Source organism: Fulmarus glacialis, unplaced genomic scaffold (genome assembly GCF_000690835.1).
Source record: "Fulmarus glacialis isolate BGI_N327 unplaced genomic scaffold, ASM69083v1 scaffold18224, whole genome shotgun sequence".
Lineage (NCBI taxonomy): Eukaryota > Metazoa > Chordata > Aves > Procellariiformes > Procellariidae > Fulmarus > Fulmarus glacialis.
In genome coordinates this window covers 895-21,626 of record NW_009207632.1, presented here as the reverse complement: position 1 = coordinate 21,626, position 20,732 = coordinate 895, and the positions used below count along the sequence as shown (strand labels likewise).

At 50.6% G+C, this 20,732-nt stretch overlaps 1 protein-coding gene across 1 annotated transcript; it reads right to left on the bottom strand.

Annotated features, from left to right (window-relative positions):
* Positions 1-2,992: 2,992 nt before the first annotated feature.
* Positions 2,993-17,962, bottom strand: LOC104071058 (acyl-CoA desaturase-like). The gene is made up of 5 exons (XM_009576203.1): positions 17,680-17,962; positions 10,025-10,155; positions 6,392-6,597; positions 4,897-5,129; positions 2,993-3,673 (listed from the first exon to the last, which is right to left on the bottom strand). The coding sequence occupies exons 1-5, from the start codon at positions 17,888-17,890 to the stop codon at positions 3,474-3,476; spliced, it is 981 nt and encodes a 326-aa protein (XP_009574498.1). The 5' UTR covers positions 17,891-17,962; the 3' UTR covers positions 2,993-3,473.
* Between the last annotated feature and the right edge of the window lie 2,770 nt (positions 17,963-20,732).

Below are 20,732 nucleotides of genomic sequence, written 5' to 3'. Positions count from 1 at the left end.
ATCCCTAAGCTGGGAAAAATCGTATCCTACTCACATTTCAACAGTGACAGAGCTTAGACAATGTGCAGATTCAACTTTCCAATCCTTCCCTGAACACCCAACACTAGGGCATCGGCTCTTCTGAATACCAGCGGGGCTGGGAACGGTTTTGGAAAACAAACCCGTCCATGCTTCTGCCAGCAGCGGTGTGCGTGTGGTACGTACGCCTCCCTCCTCTGCACTTGGCCGGTCGGCAGCGAGCCTCACCACACCCCTGGGAGGCAGGGCGTAACCCCCTGTTACAGATAGGGAAACTGAGGCACGGAGAGTTTTTAACTGACTTTGTCCCAAATCACGCAGTGAGTGAGTAGCTAAGCCACGAACAGGTCTCAGGAGAATGGCTGCTCCAGCCACGAGGTCCCACTGCTGCCTTCTCTGCTTCCACCTCTTACAGACTCATTTAAGCTAAACATACAGACAACGCATCCAGGATACAAACATGCCACCAAAAATATATATATATATTTAGAGTTGTGTGTGTATATATATATATATCTCTCAAAGTTCTACTTAAAGTGTTGTATCTGTTTCTTAATCTAACAAAAATTCTAACTCAAATACATTCAAAATCACCTGCACCCACAGTTCAATGTAGGCAATTAAATAATTGAGAAACCCCTTGAATGTTCGTAATTCAGAAAAAAAAAAAAAAAAAAAAGAAAAAAATACGGCAAATAGCTGTCAATACTCCTATGTATATTAAAGAAAGATTTAAGGCACCCAGAGATATTTGCCCATCTACCTTTAAAGTGACTGGGCAAACACCAGGACTGTTTGGTTACTGCTCCTCAGCTTCCACCCTAATTCCAGATTCTGGACCTGAATCAGCACTCGAAATTTGAAAGGAACCCTTGATGTCAAACACTGCTTCTCTGCTGAGAGGATGTGAAATATTGCAGCATGTCACGGCACACTTCTCTACCGTAGGGTATGTCACACAACACATTAAGGGCACCAGGAGGAAGGAAATCATTCTCCTCACCTTCTCCCCTCCCCACACCTCTTTCAAATTACTGGCTGGAGCAAATTCATCCTCTCTGGAGACTTCCATCAGTTCAGAAGGGTTTAGACTAGAGCAAAGTCACCCCACAATTACAAAGCTAACAGTGTTTCTCTTTTTTTTTGAGGGCTTTTTTTTTTTAAATGGTAGGATACAATTCTAGCCACAGCCCCTTTGCCCCAGCCAGCCCCCAGGCAGTCACGAGCCTTGGAGAGGTAAGGATGCTGTCTCCTAACACCGCGAGCTGAAGGGCTCCCTGCTTCGTTCCTCCCTGTTGTACGTCTCGGCTGGAGACCACATCGCTCAAAACCTTGAAGGGTCCCATTGCTGAGCAATAAAAGGCCGTGGCAGTGGCAGGGAGGGGAAAGGAGAGGAGAAGGACTTTTTTCTGAGTAACAAGTGTTCTTTTATAAGGAGAGCAACAGAGCTGTCCTGGCTCCTGGTGAGTTTTGCAGCAGCAGGAGCACACAAAGCTGCAGAGACTCGCTCCCGTGAAGCTTGCCCGGCTGCTACGTGGCAGAGCTGAGGCAAGGAAGTTGGCATCCGCTCCACCTCTGCCCAGCCTGGCCTGCCTGAATAAGGGAGACGCTGCAAACCCCACTCCAACATCGCCTTGTTCCGGCCACCTCTTGTGCTTTCCTCCAGCTCCATTTGATGCATTTAAGCAAAAAAAATAATACTATTGCTACAACTAATAAGAATAATAAAAATTAATAATAATGGAGAGAGTTAAGGGGGAGGAAAAAAGGATGTTCAGCCCAGTGATGGGCTCGGGGCCACAATGCCCAGAATCTAACCCACCTCCTGAACTCAAGCTGTGGTCTCTGGAACTTGCAGGGAACAACACCCACAAGGACTTTTTTTCCCCCAGCACACCCACCGGCTGCGTGCCCACATCGGCTCGGTGATATAACTGACCTTTCCGCAGGCTCACCGCCCTCGCTGCCTGCCGCGCCGAGCGAGGTGGCAAAATGGCTTGCCAAGGGGGCCGGGAGGCAAGCTAAGTGACTAACAAGGAGCTGCTTTCACCTCCCCTTCCCGCTCCCTCAGGAGTGCCTCCCAGTCCCTCAGAGGAGAAGGGAATTGCAAACCACCCCGGCGCCCACGGGCAGGAAAGCCCGGAGGTGGCCCACACTGGCGGCAGTGTCTCGTCTCAGAGGTCTCAACTCCCTCAAGCCCCCTGTGCTGCCTGGCCCCGCATTGGTGTTTCTCAGGCACTTGTTAATCGACCGAGCGGAGCCCACAAGGATGGCGAGGCCTGCTCCCGCGGACACCCTCACCCCTCCCTATGCCAGCAGGCACTCCCTTGCCCCGTCCCTGCGCTCAGCACAGGATGCGGATCCACAGGGCAGGCACGGACACCAGGACATCCGCCTGCCGCCCAGCAGGGACCCCTCCCACACGTAAAGCAGCTTAACTCAGCGGTGGAGCTTTGGTTTACATCGTTCTCCCCCTCTCCATTTTGGCAAAGTCCTGTTTGCTGGCAAAAATCTCAGCGGCAGCGGCAAACAAAACCCCCCAGGGCCGGTGCCGCCCCACCCCGTCTGTCCCCCTCCTCGCTGTGGCTCTCCAAAGGGGCTGCGGACCCCGGAGCCCGGCTCTGCCTTCAGTCCCTGGTGGCACGGGGCACAGCGGGCAGCGCAGGGAGGGAGGCTGCGACGCCAGAGCCGGGAGGTAATAAGGCCACCAAGGCTCCCCCTCCAGTGCCCGCTGCCGCCATCAGAGGCCCCAGCCATCAGTGGACCTGGCTGGGGCTCTGAGAGAGCGTGGGGGCTCTCCTCTCCCCAGCCAGAGAGGCTGTGCGGTGGGGAGCAGGGGAGAACACTTCCCAAGAGACATCTTGGAAAGAGACAACTCTCTTTCCAATGGCAAGGGAAGGGGACGTGGCTGCTTTTCCCAGGGAGAGCAGTTTAGCCATGCCATGTGTGTCAGCAGCCCTTGAGAAAGGAGGAGGGACAGAGGAAGGAGTTTCGGGGGGAAGGTAGTGGAGAGAGGGTCACTGACTTTGGCTCAACTCTTCAGCTGGCTGGTACAGGCTTCCCTTAACTCCATGGTACACAGCTGGCTGCGATGGGCCTCCCCGGGCTGCTTCCTACCAGCTCCTCTGCCAGGGACAGACCGGGACGACGTAAAGCGGGAGACAGGGGAGAGGGGCTGGAGAGAAAGAACGGAAAGGAAAAGGAGAGGAGGGAAAGGGGTGGTCTTGCGTTATAAAGGCAGAGTCCTAGATCTTAAATACATCACGTAAAATACAGCGTGGGAGGGGGGTTAAAACGCATTATCATTATCTTAAGCAAACTGGTAGCATTATTCAGTAGTTAGTAAACAGAACATTAAACCTTTGTCCAGCGTGTTCAGAGGGGTCTGGAAGGGAAAAAGGGAGAAAAAAGGAGGAAGGAGAGGTGTGGATGCGTGTGTGAAGGGGAGCAGGAACTCAGCCACTCTTGTGACTCCCATCTCCAGTCCGCATTTTCCGAGCCAGGATGACCTCCTTGGAGACCTTCTTGCGATCACTGGCCAGCCCCAGGAGGCACATGAGGTCGATGAAGGCTGTGGTTAAGTTGAAGCGCCAGCCAAACTCACTGGTGGAGTAGTCGTAGGGGAAGGTGTGGTGATAATTGTGGAAGCCTTCTCCTACAAAACATGACCAGGGAGAGGATGTTGCAGAGCTCTAGGTGATGGGCCCTTTCTCTTGGCCCAAAGCACCACATTCCTGAAACAGGGTCTGGATTGAGTCCAGGCTCCTCCCTCCTCTCAGCCCAATTTCACCTCTCTATAATCTACCCCATCTCATTTGGGCATGGTCCAGCATGCCTGTGCTGGCCCAAATGAGGCAATGGCAGTCATAAAGGACCTATGGCGTTTTAGAGGAAAACAAGTGTGTGGCGAGCAACTGAGAAAGGCTCACTGACTCCACCAAAACACCAGGGAATCCTAACGGCTTTTCCTCTGCTACCATGAGAAACCTTCTAGTATTGGTTGAGCTACCAGCTAGACCTGCAGCAAGTCCCCGACAAGCCAGGCCAATCAATACTCCTACAACACTGGCAGTCCTAATGCCAAAATCCAAAGGGCGTTTCCAGATGGGAATAACGCAGATAGACTTCTACTAAGCGATCAACCCCAGTCAGCCACCCTCTGCTCCGGACACTGTCAACGCTGGCTTCAGTGCTCGCCCCTTCAATGACATCGGCTGGACTCCTGCTCCTACCCCCTGAGTCTCTGCAGTTCAAATCCCTCCCTACTAAAAATCCAGGAGCAGATCCTTCAGTGGTGGAAATCAGTGCAGCCCCAGTGACATACAGTGATGCAAATCAGGTGAGGATTTGGGCTTGGGAGAACAGATCAGGGCAAATGCTGACCCTGGGATGTACTTTCCTAGGTCCCCAAAATTTCAAGAAAACACGAGATGATCTGGCTTGTCTCATCCTCAAATACCCCCAAAATCACCAGCTGCCCTGAGAACATGTCCAAATGTGCATCTGCTGGTTTTCAAGCTGACAAATCCAAGACAGATAAGCAGAGACTGCAGCACACATTTTTCACTCTGGTGAACAGGGCAGAGAGACCTTCGAGCAGGGTAAATAAAATATTGCTATTGAGATAAGGAGGTGCTAAGTGTAGCAGAGTCCTTTCCAGCCTGAAGAGAGGCTGGTGGGAGCTGATAACCCCACTGCCCTTAGGTACACACTGGCCAGCCTGGGAAACACCCCCAGATGCAAAGGCTGGAGGGGAAGGGTGCGGGGGAAAATGGGGACACCTGGATTCACACAAATTCCTAGAAGCAGCAGCAGCCCCAAGGGGCAGTCCCCGCTCTACAGTCTACCCGCGGCAGAAGACACGGATGCTGAACATACCTAGGGCCCCCAGGCTGACCAGGGGGTTCTCCCGTGGGTTGATGTTCTGATCATACGGCCGGTTGCCAAACATGTGAGCAGCACTGTTCACTAGCCAAGTGGCATTGAGCCCTATGGTGTAGCGCAGGATAGCTGGAATGAAGAAGCTGATGACGATGGATTCGTCCCAGAAGTACCAGGGCACTACAGTGGGCAGCGTGAAGCACAGCAACACCACTGAGGGCTTGTAGTATCTGGAAAGGAAGGGACCAGGAGGAAAGTGCTCAGTGGCAGCGGCAGGACAGGAAGGCCTGGTTCAGTCCTCCCTTTAGAGGATTCACGCTCAGCTATACAGGGAAAATCAAGTGCAGAAATACCTCACCCCTGAGCCCTGCATCGTTTGCCCTGGAGGCGCAGAAGCCATTCCTGGAGACTCCCAAGTCTTACCACCAGGCAGGAGACTCGGACTAAACTCCTGCTCTCCCTGTCTCAAACTCACATGTGCACAGAGCAATGTCCCCAGCACCATGAGTCCAGACACCAGCTGCTGCTTTTGGCCTCATCTTCCATTTGCTTCTCAGTTATGTTGGTCCCCATAAAGGCAACCCCAAGCTTGCAGAGTTCCACAGAAGGTCCCTTCTCCAGCTCTGGCCCAGTGCTGCAACTCTTCCTTGCAGACTTGGCCCTCCTACCAATACATCCCACCAACAAGTGCAAGGAAGGGACACTTGCCCCATCAAAAAGATGAGCATGTGGGGTCTCTCACACTAGAGGGATGGGAGTAGAGGAAGCTGAACCACCCTGATGACCCACAAGAAAAATCCCAGGCACAAAAAGGAGGAGAGCCATAGACCTTGCTTGGTCTATGGCTAGGGACCTCCCGAGCGAGGGTGGTTACGATATGGATTCAGTCCCCCATCCCTGCAGCCCTGGTAACAGGCTCGCCTCCGCTGGGTATCAGTCCCAGTATAGCCCCAGACAGCTGAGAGATAGCCCATCCAAGAGGCACCAGTGAATCAAGACTGTCCTTCCCAGTGACTGCCTCTCTCACGTCCCCATTTTCAACTCCTCTCTCACCACGCTGTTTCCAGGAGACTAATGGGAGAGGGGCAGAAGGTGTACCACAACATCTCCAAGGATGGCCCAGAGGCACCCGTGGTGGGCTCTGGGCCAGCCAAAGCAGCAGCTGGGCTGTGGGCAGGCAGGCGTGGAGGTGCTTTGCGGTGGGAAGCTCAGCCTGCTGCTGGCAAGATGCTACAGGGTAGGCAGGCAAGAAAGGGGTGTGGGAAGGTTGGAGGTAGCACTAGCTCCTAAGTACTTCCTATAGGAGAGGCACAGTTCATTTCCCGCAGTTCATCCCACAGCAAAGCCTCGGGCAGACTGAAGACTCACATTTCTCACATGATGCCCTCAATTCCCTCATGTTCTATCAAAGGCTCTTGGGGTCCCCAGCCCATTTGAGGGGTCCCTGCTCCATCCCACACAGCTCTGTGCCGGGGCTTACCCCACCACTCACCTCCGCTGGAACATCACCACTTTGTCAGCCTTTATGTCACTCAGGTCCAGCTTCTGGCCCTTCTCTATGACATCTGGGTGCTTGCGCACCAGCAGCCAGCCAATGTGGGAGAAGAAGAAGCCCCGCATGGCGTTGTGAGGGTCTGCGTCTGTCTCGGAGAACTTGTGATGGACACGGTGGTCCCGGACCCACTCGTAGATGTCATTCTGCAAGGCAACAGGAGCGGAGACTTAGGGCCAGGGCTGGAGATGTTCCCTTCAAATTAACAAAAGGCCTAAAACATTTAGACACCTACATCCCATTGACCTGAACTCCTATCGGTCACTTTATCTTTCTTTAGAGTTTGGGGGTTTTGGCTTTTAAAACAGAGGTTGGATCTTCAACCACTTCAATTTTCTTTGAAATCTGCTTCTTTGGTGGGCTGCCTTTTCTCTTTTTTTTAATTGGTTAACTTTAGTCTTTGGTTTGCACATCCTCTACAGCATCACAGGCTCTGACTGGCCAGCCTGTTCCCCCACCCCTGCAACAGCCAGCCCCCATTGGCCAGTCAGTGCCTCCTCCCTCACACGCTCAGCTCTTGTTGGTCACTTGTCCCCGTCCGTACGCAGTGCCAGCTGGGATTGATCAACCTGCCCCTTCCCTCCACCCTGACATTTCCCATGGGTCAACCTGTCTTGCTTTTCCTGGGATTGCCAAATGACATCTGTTTAACTTGGGGGCGAGTTCTTTTAACTTTTTTTTTTTCCTTGGAAATCAAATGGTGTTAAAACAAAGGCACCTCTTTAGAAATAGAATAAACACACCATTTCAATGACAATTACAAAAAATATGCCCCTTCAGCCCCGTAACTGTTCCATTTAAGCTGCAAAATCAATGCAGTTTGGAAATCGTCAAAGCTTTCATCATTTGTATTAACAAATGATTGTTTTGGCCAGTTTTAAGAAGAGATTTTCATGAGCCTGTACTCATTCCTTTACACCAAGATTTTGACGTGCTTAAAGCCATATATTACACCCTCCTAGAAAACATGAAACAGATCGAAGCATGCCTCTATTGCCTGTATTACACAAGATGCTCCTTAATCTCATAAGGACTTTTCCTCAAAACACTTTCAAGGTAGGGAAGCGGCATAATCATCCCTATTTCTTGCCTGGAAAAACCAAATGACTTATCCACACAGGGACCCTGTAGCAGAGACACAAGTCCTCAATTCCCTCTCAAGTGCTGTAACCACTCCACCTTCAACTGAGATAAAATGATTTACCTGCAGGCCATGCAATAAGGCATTGATAGACATGGGCCAGGATTCAACTCTCACTTGTTTCCAAATACTGGGAACTGCTGCCTTCCTTCCAGCCAAATCCTGAGCACCTCCAAGTATCACCAGCCCTCACTGATGTTAGCCAGAGCTTGGTCTCTCAGCATCCCCTCAGAAGAGGGTGGCCCAGCAGCCTTCCCCAGCCAGTAAGCAGAGAAGCACAGCCAGTATTGGAAATGTATATATAAAGTACTATGCTGGAAATGTTTCACCTGTGACTGAAAGTCTCTCTTACTTCCCAGACCCTGCACAGCATCAGGTAATGTGAGAAATCCCAGCCTAAAAGCTGATGGAGAGCTTGGGTTTAAAAAACTGCAGAGGCCTTCCCTGTCTCCTGGAAATCCTTCTGCTGGAGGTAGGAGTCACAAATTTTGAAAGAGACCATGTACCCCAGCTGAAGCACCTCATCCACCACAAACACAGATCAGGGGTCTCAAAACTGAAGAGTCAGAATCCTGACCCAAACTTAGCACATATCTTTTCTACAGATCTTATTTTGGGACAATCTCTAAACTGCAACCTTGTCTGAAAATCATGGCTTTCTGAGACCAGCAAGCAAAGCCTAAGAGAACGTTGCCTTCCTTGGGAGTTTCCAGCTATAGCCTATAACCAGGAGAGCTTCTCTGCGCTGCAGCTGCCCGGTCTTGCAGGTGGAGAAGCCAACTAGGGGCAGAATTCCTGAATTCCCTGAAAACGCAAGCCATACGTCTCTGAGCAGCCAACAGGCATTTTCTGAAGGACCTCAGATAAGATAATCTGTAGTCTTATCTGGCCTTAAAAGTTACCAGTCTGATCTTAGAGCTGCTGCCACTAACAGGAATGAGATAAATTGAAAATAAACCTTCTCTTGATCTCATTGAAATTAACTATTAAAAAAAAAAATCCATGGGGAATGATACTGAATTTTCAGTAAAACTTTGGATTAGTTCCTATTGAAGCTGAAATATCTGTCTGTCTCTCATCTTTGTCTGTTCCTATCCCCTAGAGCAATAGCTCAGCAAATTCTTTCCCCCTCTGCCCTATAACCCTGTGAAAGATGGTCTTTGTGTGGGACTAGCCAATACACAGCAACCCATCCTGTTCCCTTGCTGAGTGCTGGACCAGTAGCTGGATTCAACAGCTTGGTCCTTCCTCTTCCTCATGAAAGACTCTGGTTCGGTACTAACAGAGAATAGGAAAGTGAAGTGTTTTAGAAAGGCTGAAAAAACCATCCCCACCCTGTCCTGATTACATGTCAATGAAGTGATATCCTCTACAGCTACACAGGGGGGAAAAGGGAGATAACATCTCTAAAATACCTGGTCCACTTGGGCTTTACCCTTCCCCCATACCTCAGCTGGAGAATTACTTTGGGGCAGAGCACTGATACTTTTCTGTTTACCTTCTTCTAGCAGGCAGTGCTGCACCCTGCCACCCTTCCGAGTACTTCCTACACACGAGCAAGCCTGCATGAAGTCCCTTCAAGTACAGTTGGAGGACGGAGTGCCGTTGGAGCTGCCTCAGAGCAGCAAACCTGAGACCACCAGGATTTTTCTGTGCCATGCAAATCTGGGTTTTTACTCTAACTTCTTCTAAAGGGCCACCTCCTGCTACTTTCTACAGTCCCTAAGGACTTCCCGGTTTGTTTGCTTTGTGGACTGTGAAGTGCTCTCGTGAGTGGTTAGGCAATATACTGAGGTGCTTATCAGCTGCCTGCAGCCACTTGTGCCACTCTGAATGGGCCCAACCCTTCTCTCCTTGAAACATCTCTGACCTGGGATGACTCTCTGGAAGCCAGTGGTGTGACTTATAACAGGGTTATTCCTAACTATCACTCTTCCGAACCAGAGAAGCATCCCCCTAAATGCATAGTTTCAACAAGTTTTTGGTCTTTCTGCAGCAGCAAATTCCACACTCCCTGGGCTGTGCAGATGTCTCCCCCCTTATCAGCCATGCAGCAAGAGGAGGGTGAGGCAACCCAAACACCAGGAGAGCACTTAGCACTTCCACACCTCTTTCACAGGACCTGGAGCAAGCATAGGGAGACCACACCTTGAGGGAAGGGTACATCCCTGCTTTGGAGAGCTTTCCTACCCCTGGTCTTGGCCAACCATCCTCTCCCCACCCGGTTCATCTTGTCATCTCTGACAAGACAAGGTGACAAGACAATGAGACGGACCCTAGCACTGCAGCGTTAGATGGAAAAGGCAGGTTGTTTCCTAAAAAGAGGTAGTAGGAGAGAGGAACCTCTCCATCAGCTTGTGCCCTGTATCTGAGACAGGGACTCGGAGAGCACTTCCTTCTGAGGACCAGTGGCACACTGAGGAGGTGCTTACCTGGAAGGCCATGGAGTTTGCAATAGTCAAGAAGATCCGCAGGGGCAGCGAGGCTTTGTAGGACCGATGGCTCCAGAGGCGGTGAGATCCAGCTGTTATCCCCAGAGCACTCACCAGGAAACACAGAATGGCTGGAGAGGAAAAGAAAGTGTTGGAGCAAGTCAGCCTGCAGCGAAGTTTCAGGTAGAGCAACACAAAGGCAGGCCTTCCCCCAAAGCTGTATAAGCAAGAGAGGAACCCATGGAGAGCACAGATTGGGGCAATAAAAATTAATGTGAGAGTGCCCAAGCTACCACAGGCTTCCTAAGCAATGTGGGGCAAATCACTTCAGCTCTTCATCTCTGACAAGGGAGGAGGCTCGCCCTTACAAGACTTGTCACAAGGGTTGGTTCTTCAGCACAGTCCCATCTGTCATGGTGAAGGATTGTCAAAGTTGTATAAAGCGACTGCTTCCATACAGCCCTGTGGTAACAGCTCTGCAGTCCACCAGGGAACAGCTTCCCCCTTTCCTCCCACCCTGAATAATCAAGGGTCTTGCTTTCCTATCTCACCACTCCTCACTAAATCTCTTTTGCATTCTTTTCACGTAGAGGTGGTAGATGTCTTACAGTTCTTCAGGGGGACAGCTTGAGCCTGGGCTTCACCTTCAGCTCCACCACTGACTTAAAATCTGCTCAGAGGCTCCCGTTGCCGGGGTCTTTTTGATTCCCCCCTCTGCTCAGCTCCTGCACCATTTACAGAAGGAAACTCCAAGGCCAACAACTCATTGCAAGTCATGCCCATGGCAGAGGCAGACGCTGCTGGGCCCAGTTGAGCTTCAAGGCTGCTTCAAGTGTTCCTTCTCCACACAGGTCAGAAGGAATTCCTTGCCCCTCTGGCAGCTAGGAAAAAAACCACATCCCTCTCCCTCTGGATCATGTGTTTATATCTGCCCTGGTCTGTGTGTTCCCACATGTCCTCCTGGGACTGCTGGAATTTAACCTGGGTTCCAGCACCTGGTCCTAGAACTAAAATGGAGAAAGACCCCAATAGGGTCATAACAGCATTACACTAGGAAGCTGGGGTTAAGAAGAAAATTGGATCTGAAAATTAACTCTTTCTCTAGGAAGCAAGGGTCAGGAAGTTTGCACATCTGTGCATAGGTCAACTGATCCACCTTCAGTCCCCTGGGGGAAGGGACACCTTCTTCCCAGTTCCCCAGGGGAAACTCTTTCCTTGGTATAAATTTGCAGATTTCAGACAATTGGATCAATCACAAAAACAGCTCCTTATTCTAACACGTAAACCTGTGGATATGAATCACTGGTATGCTTGACAATACCATTCAGTCCAGCCAAATGGCTCTAGTCGAGCTTATCTTGAACCCAGAAAATCAATATTCTGCCAGAAACTTGTCTGGAATCAGAGATCTGAGACATGCGCAAGACACTGGCGCCCTGTTCTTTCATTCAAAATAATCCAGGCTTTATTTCCTATCATCTCCTGCTCCCTCTTCCTTCTGTCACCTCCTTTTTGTTTTTCTACATTCCAAACCTAATCTCTTATCCACTAAAAGCTGGTCTTGGCTGTTTTAACATCCTCTTCTGGCCCCTTAAACTTGCACGAACCCTCCTCACTCCCACCCCGCTGCATAACAGCGACCTTCCCTGTCTGCTGATCTGACCGTGACTTCCCATCTTCATCTTCTCCCTTGGCTTCCCTGCCTGCCGCGGAATGCAGTGCAAGCCTCGGACCAGCACACCTCTGCCTCGTGTCTCCCAGCACCTCTGCGGTCTCTCAGAGGAGCCAAGCAGCCACTGGTCATAGCTGATTTATAGGGCATGAAGAGGGATGAAAATGCAGCAGAATCCAGCCTTTGCAAAAGACAACGGAGCTGAGCAAAGCTCACAAAGCTGGCCAAACGTGGAAGGGGAGAAGGGAGGGGAGAAGGGAGGGATGCTGGACCAGGGCATTTGTTTCAGGTCTCCCTTTGGCCTTACCAACAGGAAAGTACTTACGCTGGACACCTTGAAAGTCTCACCCAGCCCCATGATGCTGACTTGAAAGTTATGAACCATCCCATGACCAGCTCCCTGCTGGTTTTAGATTTTAAGACTCATTTTAAATCAGTCACTATCCCCACAGATTCACACAGAAGAGCAAACCTTGAAAAAGCACCTAACATATGACTCTGATTCGCAGAACCTCTCTGGCTTCAGACGCTGCAATAACAACGAAACCCACTCCTGGATGTTTCAGACACTTCCTGCTAGCAGCAGAAGTGCGACTCACCACCATTCTCCCTTGAACACAAGCTGCTATATCCTGCAAACCGCATTTCATAAAGCCTCTGGGCAACTTTATACCTACGATGCACACCTCAGTAGCTGAGGTGGATTTCCAAGGGTGACAAGCAGTTTATGGCAGAGCTGAGAGCAGCATCCAGGAGTCTGGATTTAACCTCCAACCTATACAGACTCTGTGAGAAACACCAGACAGGGAGCCTGTGGAAACCAACATCAGCTGGCAATGGGTGCAGGGGGCAAATTGCTGGGAAAAGAGCCCAGCTCTCCACTGTAAGGCAAGTAGGCACGAGTTAACGGTGCACTGAGGACAGAAATGAACTTTGCGATCTTTCATAATCTTCAATGGTACTAGAAAGTAAATGCCAGGTTAGGTAAGTACAGACCCTATTTACAGCCCTGAGTTCAGGCTTCCCTCTCTAGTGAATCCTCACATGCTGACTGGGAATTTTTTTGTAAAAGAGGCCTCCAGAAAAATGGCTCTGGCTGAGGACTGTGGTATTTAAGCTTTGCAAGAAGGAAGCTCATCTGTATCTCTTTTATACAGGCAATTCTCAGAATTTGCCTGTGGATATCCCCCTCGGTAAAAAAATGACACCGGCAACGAAGACGTATCAGCAAGCACAAGGAATCACAAAAGAGATGTGGTGGGGACACCGACAGACCCAGAAACCAGACAACCCAGTACTTGCTGTCGGGTAGCCTTGACTGAAAGCTTTTGTTAAAAATTTGGAAGAGTACCCACTGCTTTCGGGTGGGGTATAGAACAGTCACGGCCTTCATCCAAAGCCCATGAACCTCAGCAGCTCGTGTTGACTTCTCATGGAGCTGCATCCCAGGTCACTACAATGGACACAACTCTCTAATTACAATCCCGTGCTGCCTTGCCTCTTGCCCATATACAGCAGCCGTAGCTTACCTAAGGAGCAGACACTTCCTGTGGGAAAGGAGCTGATTCTCAGTCTATACATACATGGCACCCTGCCCCACAGAAACCCAAACCCTACTTGGGGCCTATTAGCTCCATCAGCCATACCTATGAGTTGTTGTGACAGTGACAGGATACGGACAATAAGATTGAAAAGCCTGGTGGAAAACAGAAGAATCCACCATCCTAATGATTCAGAAGGTTCATCCCCACAAACAGGTACAATGATGATCATTGCATAGCCAGGGAACGAGCATCTCACAGGGAAGGAAGAAGAAAATCTCCTCCAAAATCATCCACTAGGAATGAAATTGGAAAGAGAATAGAGAAGCTGAAATAAAGTAGCACAGATTTTCACAGATGCCTTGTGAAGCTGCCCCAAACTGAAGGACTTAGGGACTGTATCAGCTGAGGTTTCAAAGTCATCTTCCACACCATGCTTTGAAGTATCCAAGATCCAAAAGATTGTCAACTCACAGGTGATGTTCCCAATGACCCATTCAATTGGAACACAAAGAATTATGACCACTGGCAGTAATACGCACTCAGTGCTCCAAAAATTAAACCCAAAACATTCTGGATTCAGTCACGTCTATATGACTCACTAGCCTTTACCTCTTCAGGGCCCAGATTCAGACTTCATTTTATGATGGGAAGCCAGGAATGTGCTAAAGGCATTGTCACCTGCAGTCAACACCAAGGATGTTTACATGAAGATGTGTCCCTGCTCCAGCAGGTGTTCTTGAGCTTCTGCTCAGTGCAAGGGAAAACTACAGCTTTAGACTGTTCCCTCCTTGCCTTCCAGCCCCTGCTTGCCATGTGGGTCATGCTACTCTCAGGAGAAAGATACCAAGAGCAAGGAAACATGTGCAGCCTGCGTAAGGGGAACAGTGCTTAGCAGGAGCAATAGGAGCTACTGTTGTTAAAACCTAACTTCCCCACCTAGCAAAACCAGAAGTTCGCCTCCACGTTCGGAGGAGAAGCACGCCACCGGCTAGTTAAGCCTGCAGAGGACACTACGCAGGGAGGTGTTGCCAGCAGTAGTCTTGACGGGAAAGTAACAAAAAACTTCTGTAAATGTTTTGCTGGACACATCCCTGGGGGTAGTACTGGCTGAGATTTTCAGGCTGTCAGAGTTGCCTAAATCATCCAGCAAGATTCTCCTTGGTCCAAAGCAGCAGCAACAAAAAATGGTACCAACCCATGTTGCTGCCACCACTGGCACTGCAGGGAGCTGGGGTATTGTCAGAGCACCAGGTCGAGAGAAACCGTCACTGTTTTATAGACATTGATGGCCAGGCCAATAGGGGTTAACACAAATGTCATCAGTTTACTGCACCCGAGGGCCAGGAAGACAACCTGCAAATCATGTTTCCATGGAGGCTCAGAGCAGCTAGAGAAGAAAATGTCAATCACCTTTACATCCTGCCCTTCCAGACCCAATCTCTATGCCAATGACATGAAATTGGCCCATGATCCCTGAAAAGACTGCGCAAGACTTTGTCAAGTGCAGTGGAGAAGACAGTAAATAAAAGGGGAGCTGGCTAGAAAGCCATAGTGCTGGAAGGGCTTGGAGAACTCTCGTTATGGTGAGCTTTCACCTGATCAACAACCCTGGCTCGTTCTGGGAAGCTCTGTACCAGAAAGAGATCAGGGGATACAATGCACACAGCAAAATAGAACAGCAAACAATGATGAAGGCAGGGCTGGAGAGCTTGAGAGACAAAGAGGAATTAGCACACAGAGAAATGAAAACAAAAGAGGACACAGTCACCAATATAACTGGTTTCAGAGGGACAGGAACATCAAGGAGACAGCAGCCTGGATGAAGAGGGTATAAGCAGGGGATTGCTCCTTATAATAAAATATAGAAGGTAGATCAGCTACCAGGCACCACAGCTGCCTGTAGCATCACAACAGAGAACATCTGGGGCCATGTTAATTTTATATTATTTGTACACAGCCTAAGGAAGGAATGATCTGAAAAACAAAGAAACAAGCAAAAACCCCAGCAGCTCCAGAACTACCACTGGGAGAACTGCTCTGCCGTGACCCCATGGTGTATTGCCGGGAGCAACATAAGTCTCTGCTGCTCTATCCTTGTGTGTAAAACGGGAACCGTAGTCTTCTCCTTGCTACCAGGAGGTGCTGGGAAAATAACAGCAAGTCACTGAGATGACAGCCACAGATGCCTTGTATGTGCTAAAGAAAGGTATGAATTGAGAAAAGGGCAATGCAAGAAGGAGCAAGGAGCCTTGCTGAGAAGCCAGACCTGTGGAGGATCAGAGTATCCCACCTCTGGTCAGCACTGGAGGAGAATGGACTACAGGGGAAACCTCTGACTTGCCTGCAGGGAAGGGTGGTCTTTTTCCCGAACAAGTGCCAGGGATGCAGGACAGGGAGCTCTGTGGAACTACTCCAGCTTTGGTAAAGCAGATGGATCTTCAGCCAGTCCAAAACAGTGCAGTTCCCCCAAACTCCATGTCCTTCTCCCATTCCCAGAGCATCTGTCACTCCAGAAGCCACCAAGGAATCTCGCAGTGCCTCACAGTGGCAGGAGGGCAACCAGCACTTCACATCAGAGTTGACAGAGGGAGGGGAGCAGGCGGGACTGGCGTCAGGTAAAAAGGCAGGCAGATTCCCACAAAATGCCATGGGATGCCACATAGACATCCCGAGCAGGCACGCAGTTGCAAAGACACTGTCTCAGAGACCATTTTGGGGTAAGGTGGGGCTTAGCAGAATGCAAAGCAGCATTAACCTTCTGGAACAAGATGCTCAAGCCCACTTACGTATCTCAGGGGAGCTCAAGGGATGGATTTGGAAATCAGAGTGCATCTCAGCAGCTTGAAATGAAACCAGTAAACCCGACTCACCTTTTCCTTCCTCCTTGCCCCAATGCGCTGAGGATATTTGGCTGGGGTTGGAGGACCCAGACTGTCAGCTCAGTGAGTGAGAGAAGCCAGCAGCCCCTGCCTAGCCTCCAGCTGAGAGCCCGGGGATGGGACACACAGAGCAGGACCGAGAGCCCTGAAACGCTTCTCCAAGGTCGTGCTGAGGCTGCATGTTCTGCCCAGCCCTGCCACCCGGGGGAAAACTGCAGCCTGTCAGGTTTTCACAAGGGAAAGGCCCAGCAAAGTCTTTCATAACAGCCCCCTGAAAGGCCATGCTGGCTGCACAGGGAACACGTCGGTGCCTCTGCTTTTGCAGATGCTGTAGCCAGCCTCTGACCGAGTCCTGTGGCCTCCAGTGATGCTCATCCCCCAGGCCTCTGAATTTTTGAAAGAGTCAGTCTAGCTGTCCAGGGAGTCATCTCTTTCCCAGTCCAGCTGGGATGCTTGCTGCTCACAGCCATCGGGAGGACAGACTTTGAGAGCATGACAGACCAGGTGGATCCCTCCAGGGCCTGTCCACAGCTGGGCTGGCCAGGACCCTGCTCCCAGCCAAGCACTTTCCAGGAGCACCGCTGAAACCAAAAGCCATGCCAGCAGGTCTCAAATTAGACTGTTCCTTTTTGTTTCAGGATGCTCTGTTTCACAGGAAGGCAGGGGCTGGACGCAGTCTCTCGACCTCCCCACTGGGACCCATTTGGCTTCTTGACTCCTGCAGGGGTCCACACAAAGGCTCGTGGAAAGCGAGGCTCCCCTGCAGCTTGGGCCCCAGGCCCAGCTGCCTTTCAAGCAGTCAAAGGAGAAGTTTGGTTCCTGCCCAAGGGAAGTTCTCTGAGAAAGGGGAGCTTCGCCTAGCTACCTTCTGCTGGGTTATGCTTTCCATTGGAATTTGCTGCCTGGAGAGATGCTTATTTATTTTTTGAAAGTTGTTAGGCTTAGTTCCGGGATGATGGGGGCTAATCTGTGCTTTCGTAAGAATGATAAAAGACCTGAGCTTCAGATTTAACTCTTGACTTTTATCTTCAGCACAACTGTATTTTGTCTCTTTCCCCTCACACACACTGAAGGCTCTGCAGGATTTATCCTCCCTTGGTAAGGGCAGGAATGGTTCTTGTCTTTGAGCAGCAGCCTCATGCCAGATGATGCCCTGTAGCTTGCCTCCCCAGCCACCCCCTGAAGTGCTCTTACTAGCACCTTTCTTCCTAACTTTCTGGGACCATCACAGTACTCCATCAAACATTTTCTGTGCTTCACCCCAGAAGTGGCTGCACATTCACTTGTGGGCTACTTCCAAGCCTAATGCCTGTGAATCAAGTTTGCTCTTTAAGCAGCCAAGCAGTCCCCTGCCAAATCCTTCCCTCTCATGCATGACCTTACAAGAGGTCCTAGCAAGCCCTCCCACAGCTTGCTCCGAAGCTGGCTGAGTAGCTTCTTCTAACAGAAGACCTCCACTTCCTTCTTTCTCCTCCCCAAGCCTGTGGGCTGGAGGAAAAAAAATACCACCTAACAAACAGGTTTGCAGATGCCAAGAATTAAGTGGAGGAATGTGCTTACCCCATGCCAATGTCTGGATCTTTGCAGAAGGTATCAGCGTCAACGCAAATATGCCCCCTAGATGCAGCAGGCTCATGAGGATGATATTCCTCCAGACGTATCGCATGGGGGGCTTGGGGCCCTCCTTCTCCCGGTAGGTCTCATCAAAGATATCGTCTATCATGCCCCGGTCTCCTGCCAAGTCCTCGTGATTGAGTAAGTCCTTCTCCATGACGGCATCCCCATTCCTGGTCACCCGGGAGGTGACGGTGCCGACAGTGGTGGTGCTGGAAGCGGAGGAGAACTCCTTGGAGAGGCGGCAATGGACATTTTCAAGAAAGGAAAAAGGGAAAACAAAACAAGAAGTTGGTGGTTACCAATGCAGGGAATTGAAACACAAACAGCTAGGCTGGCAGTACCAAGACTTGCAGCCTACAGTTTTCCTGGCAGGCTCCATTCTTTCAGCTGAGCCCTTGGCACCAAGAAGAGCCTACTCTGGCCCCACGGCGTCATGGCCTGAGAGGAAGGGGGCCTGACCTTTCTGGGGCGAGGAGGTGAATGGTCGACAAGGTGCAGAAAGTAAAATAAAAGACTTGAAAGCCAGTCTTTTTTCCACCAGTGGCTTTGGTGAGATCATTTGCAGGCTGCAAGGATTTTCATTTTCCTTCAGTTTTACTAGTAGGCGTTTTTAGGTGGGCTTGTGGTCTGGGCTTGTACATAAGCAGACAATAAAGGAAATCTTGTGAATGAACAAAGAGGTGGGAGAGAAATACGGTCTGAAACACAGTTTTATTACAAATCATTGGGCTGCTCCTGATATCCTGCCTCTTTGTGTCACCCCACTAGGGATCACTGGAGGAACATCAGGAGGATCCACTCTGGGGTGCCTCCTTATCTCCCCCTGCCTCACCTTCCAGGCTGGGACATGGCAAGACCAACACGCTTGGAGATCAGCAGACGGAAGCAGTCGAGCGGTGTGCTTCCAGTTAGACATCCTATCCCATGGCTGCTGCTAAGCCTCTTATCCCTCTCCCGCTTTCCACCCACAGGCAAACTGAGGCACAGGAAGACAATCCTCTGAGCCGGGGCCACCAGCACACGGAGAGGAAGTTTTAAGCAGCAAGTTGGCTCGGCCTGGCTCCTGGCTCCCTCCTGTAACTGTGACACAACATTCCCTCTGCACACGCTTGTTTGCCCTGGCTGAGTGACAGCCTGCCCGATCAGGCATGCATGACGAAAGGAGCAGGCAGGAGTGACCCTAATGAGACAGGTCACTGAACCCTGAATCACCGATTTCCATCTCCATCATGACAGCCGCGTGCTTGCTGGTGCTCGCAGCCCTTTGTCAGGCCCGGGCCCAAGCGCCCGACTGAGCTCGACCCCGAGGGTGCCGAGCACGTGGGATGCGAGCGGTGGGAGGGCACGCCGCCCCATCCCCGCGCCTCCCGGGAACCTGCCCGAAGGACACGTCCCTCCGCCGCCCGCGCCGCTGCCCCCACGTGCGAAGGGGCACGAAAGGTCAGCTGGCAGGAACGGGAGAGCCGGGACGGCGGGAGGGAGAGTGGCCAAGCCGGGAAAGCTCCTTTCCCAAGTGAAATCTCTCCTGAATGAACAGCAGATTCCCACCCAGGCACCCGGGATTCATAAAAGACCACCGTCCTGCCATGGCCTAGTTTCCTGAGGGAGGCATTAAAATCAGGCCAGGCAGCTTACGTGGCCATCCCAACTCCTCCCTTTCCCAAGGGTAGAAACTAGAGGGTTACAGACATACCTTCCTACGGGGAGGAGCTGGCAAAGCTGACAGATTCCCTACATTTGGGAAGTAAAATGATCTCTACAGGGAGCCCTCTAAGTTTTTCCTTCTGGAATCAAAGGTTAGAAAGGAAAAAACATGGACACGAAGTATCCTGCTGCTTTCTCTGAACCCAAGCAGCTGCTGAGCTCGGGTCCTCTGCATCTGGCTATATAGGCTGTCTCTGCCTGCTTTCCTAATTAATGTTTTGAGGGTATGATACTCTGAGCTACTGGAGAATTTAGAGGCAATCCCCCCAAAAAAGAGCTGTGAGAAATGTCTTCTAATCCAGAGATCAGGCAAGGAAAAGTCCTGCCCATTTCAAAGTGTCAGATATTCTCATCTGGCATTTTAGCAGGAAGGCACAATTTTCTTCCTTGGCTGGAAGACAATCTACCAAAAAGACCTAAGACTTGTCTATGCAGGAAAAATTCCCAACAGAGATCTGGTGGTATAATTAGTCGGGTAACACTCCCCATATGGACATGCTGCTTCCAGAATAAGAATGTGGGCTTGGAGTTGCATTTTTCTCCTCCATGATAGCTTATGTCACTGTCAAAGTTACAGAGGGGCAGAGGAGGAGGAGGGAGAGTGCAAAGAAAACAGAGAGGAAAAAAACCTCTTCTTCCAGAGTCGTAGTAGCCACATGAGGAATTTTACCAGCATATCTATGCTGCTGGAATTACACTGATATAATCAAACTGGTCATTTCTCACATATAAACTAACCTTAAATCAAAAGGGCTATAAAACAGTTGTGAAACACAGCTCCACCGTTACAGACCTGCTGGGGGAAGCATGGGGGGAAGAGGGAGGGAGAGCGGGCAGCTATTTAGCTGGAGACCAGGGAAATGAGGAGGAAAGAAAGAGGATTTTTACCCCCTTATTGCTGTAGTGGCTCCTGCGGCTCCTACCGAGGAGGATGGGATGCGGATTGATCTGGGGGTGTACAGCTGAGAAGGGGAGGAGGCCAGCTAAATCATTTTCATGAGCTCTCCCTCATTTCTGAATGACTTTGCAGCCCTCATCTGCAGAACAGATGTGTTCCCCCATCTCCAACCCCACCTCCCCTCACACCCTACCAGCATTGAACATGCCATAGGTGATCCTGGCACCCAGCCAGCTTATACAACCAACTGCAACTCAAAGGCTCCCACGCTGGGTTTAGCCTAGGGGCCCCAGGGCACTCAATCTTGGGTCCAGTATATTTGAGTATGCCCAACCTGACCCAGGGACAGGATTCTTTCCAGCCTCCAGGATATGCCCCAAAATACATGCCAAGA

Excerpts from the sequence above, each read along its gene's own strand:
- LOC104071058 (XM_009576203.1), bottom strand. The coding sequence starts at position 17,890 with ATGGAGAAGGACTTACTCAATCACGAGGACTTGGCAGGAGACCGGGGC. Across the intron at positions 6,598-10,024 it reads CAAACTCCATGGCCTTCCAG|AATGACATCTACGAGTGGGT; the intron begins GTAAGCACCTCC and ends GTTGCCTTGCAG. Across the intron at positions 5,130-6,391 it reads GTGGTGATGTTCCAGCGGAG|ATACTACAAGCCCTCAGTGG; the intron begins GTGAGTGGTGGG and ends CTTCCTTTCCAG.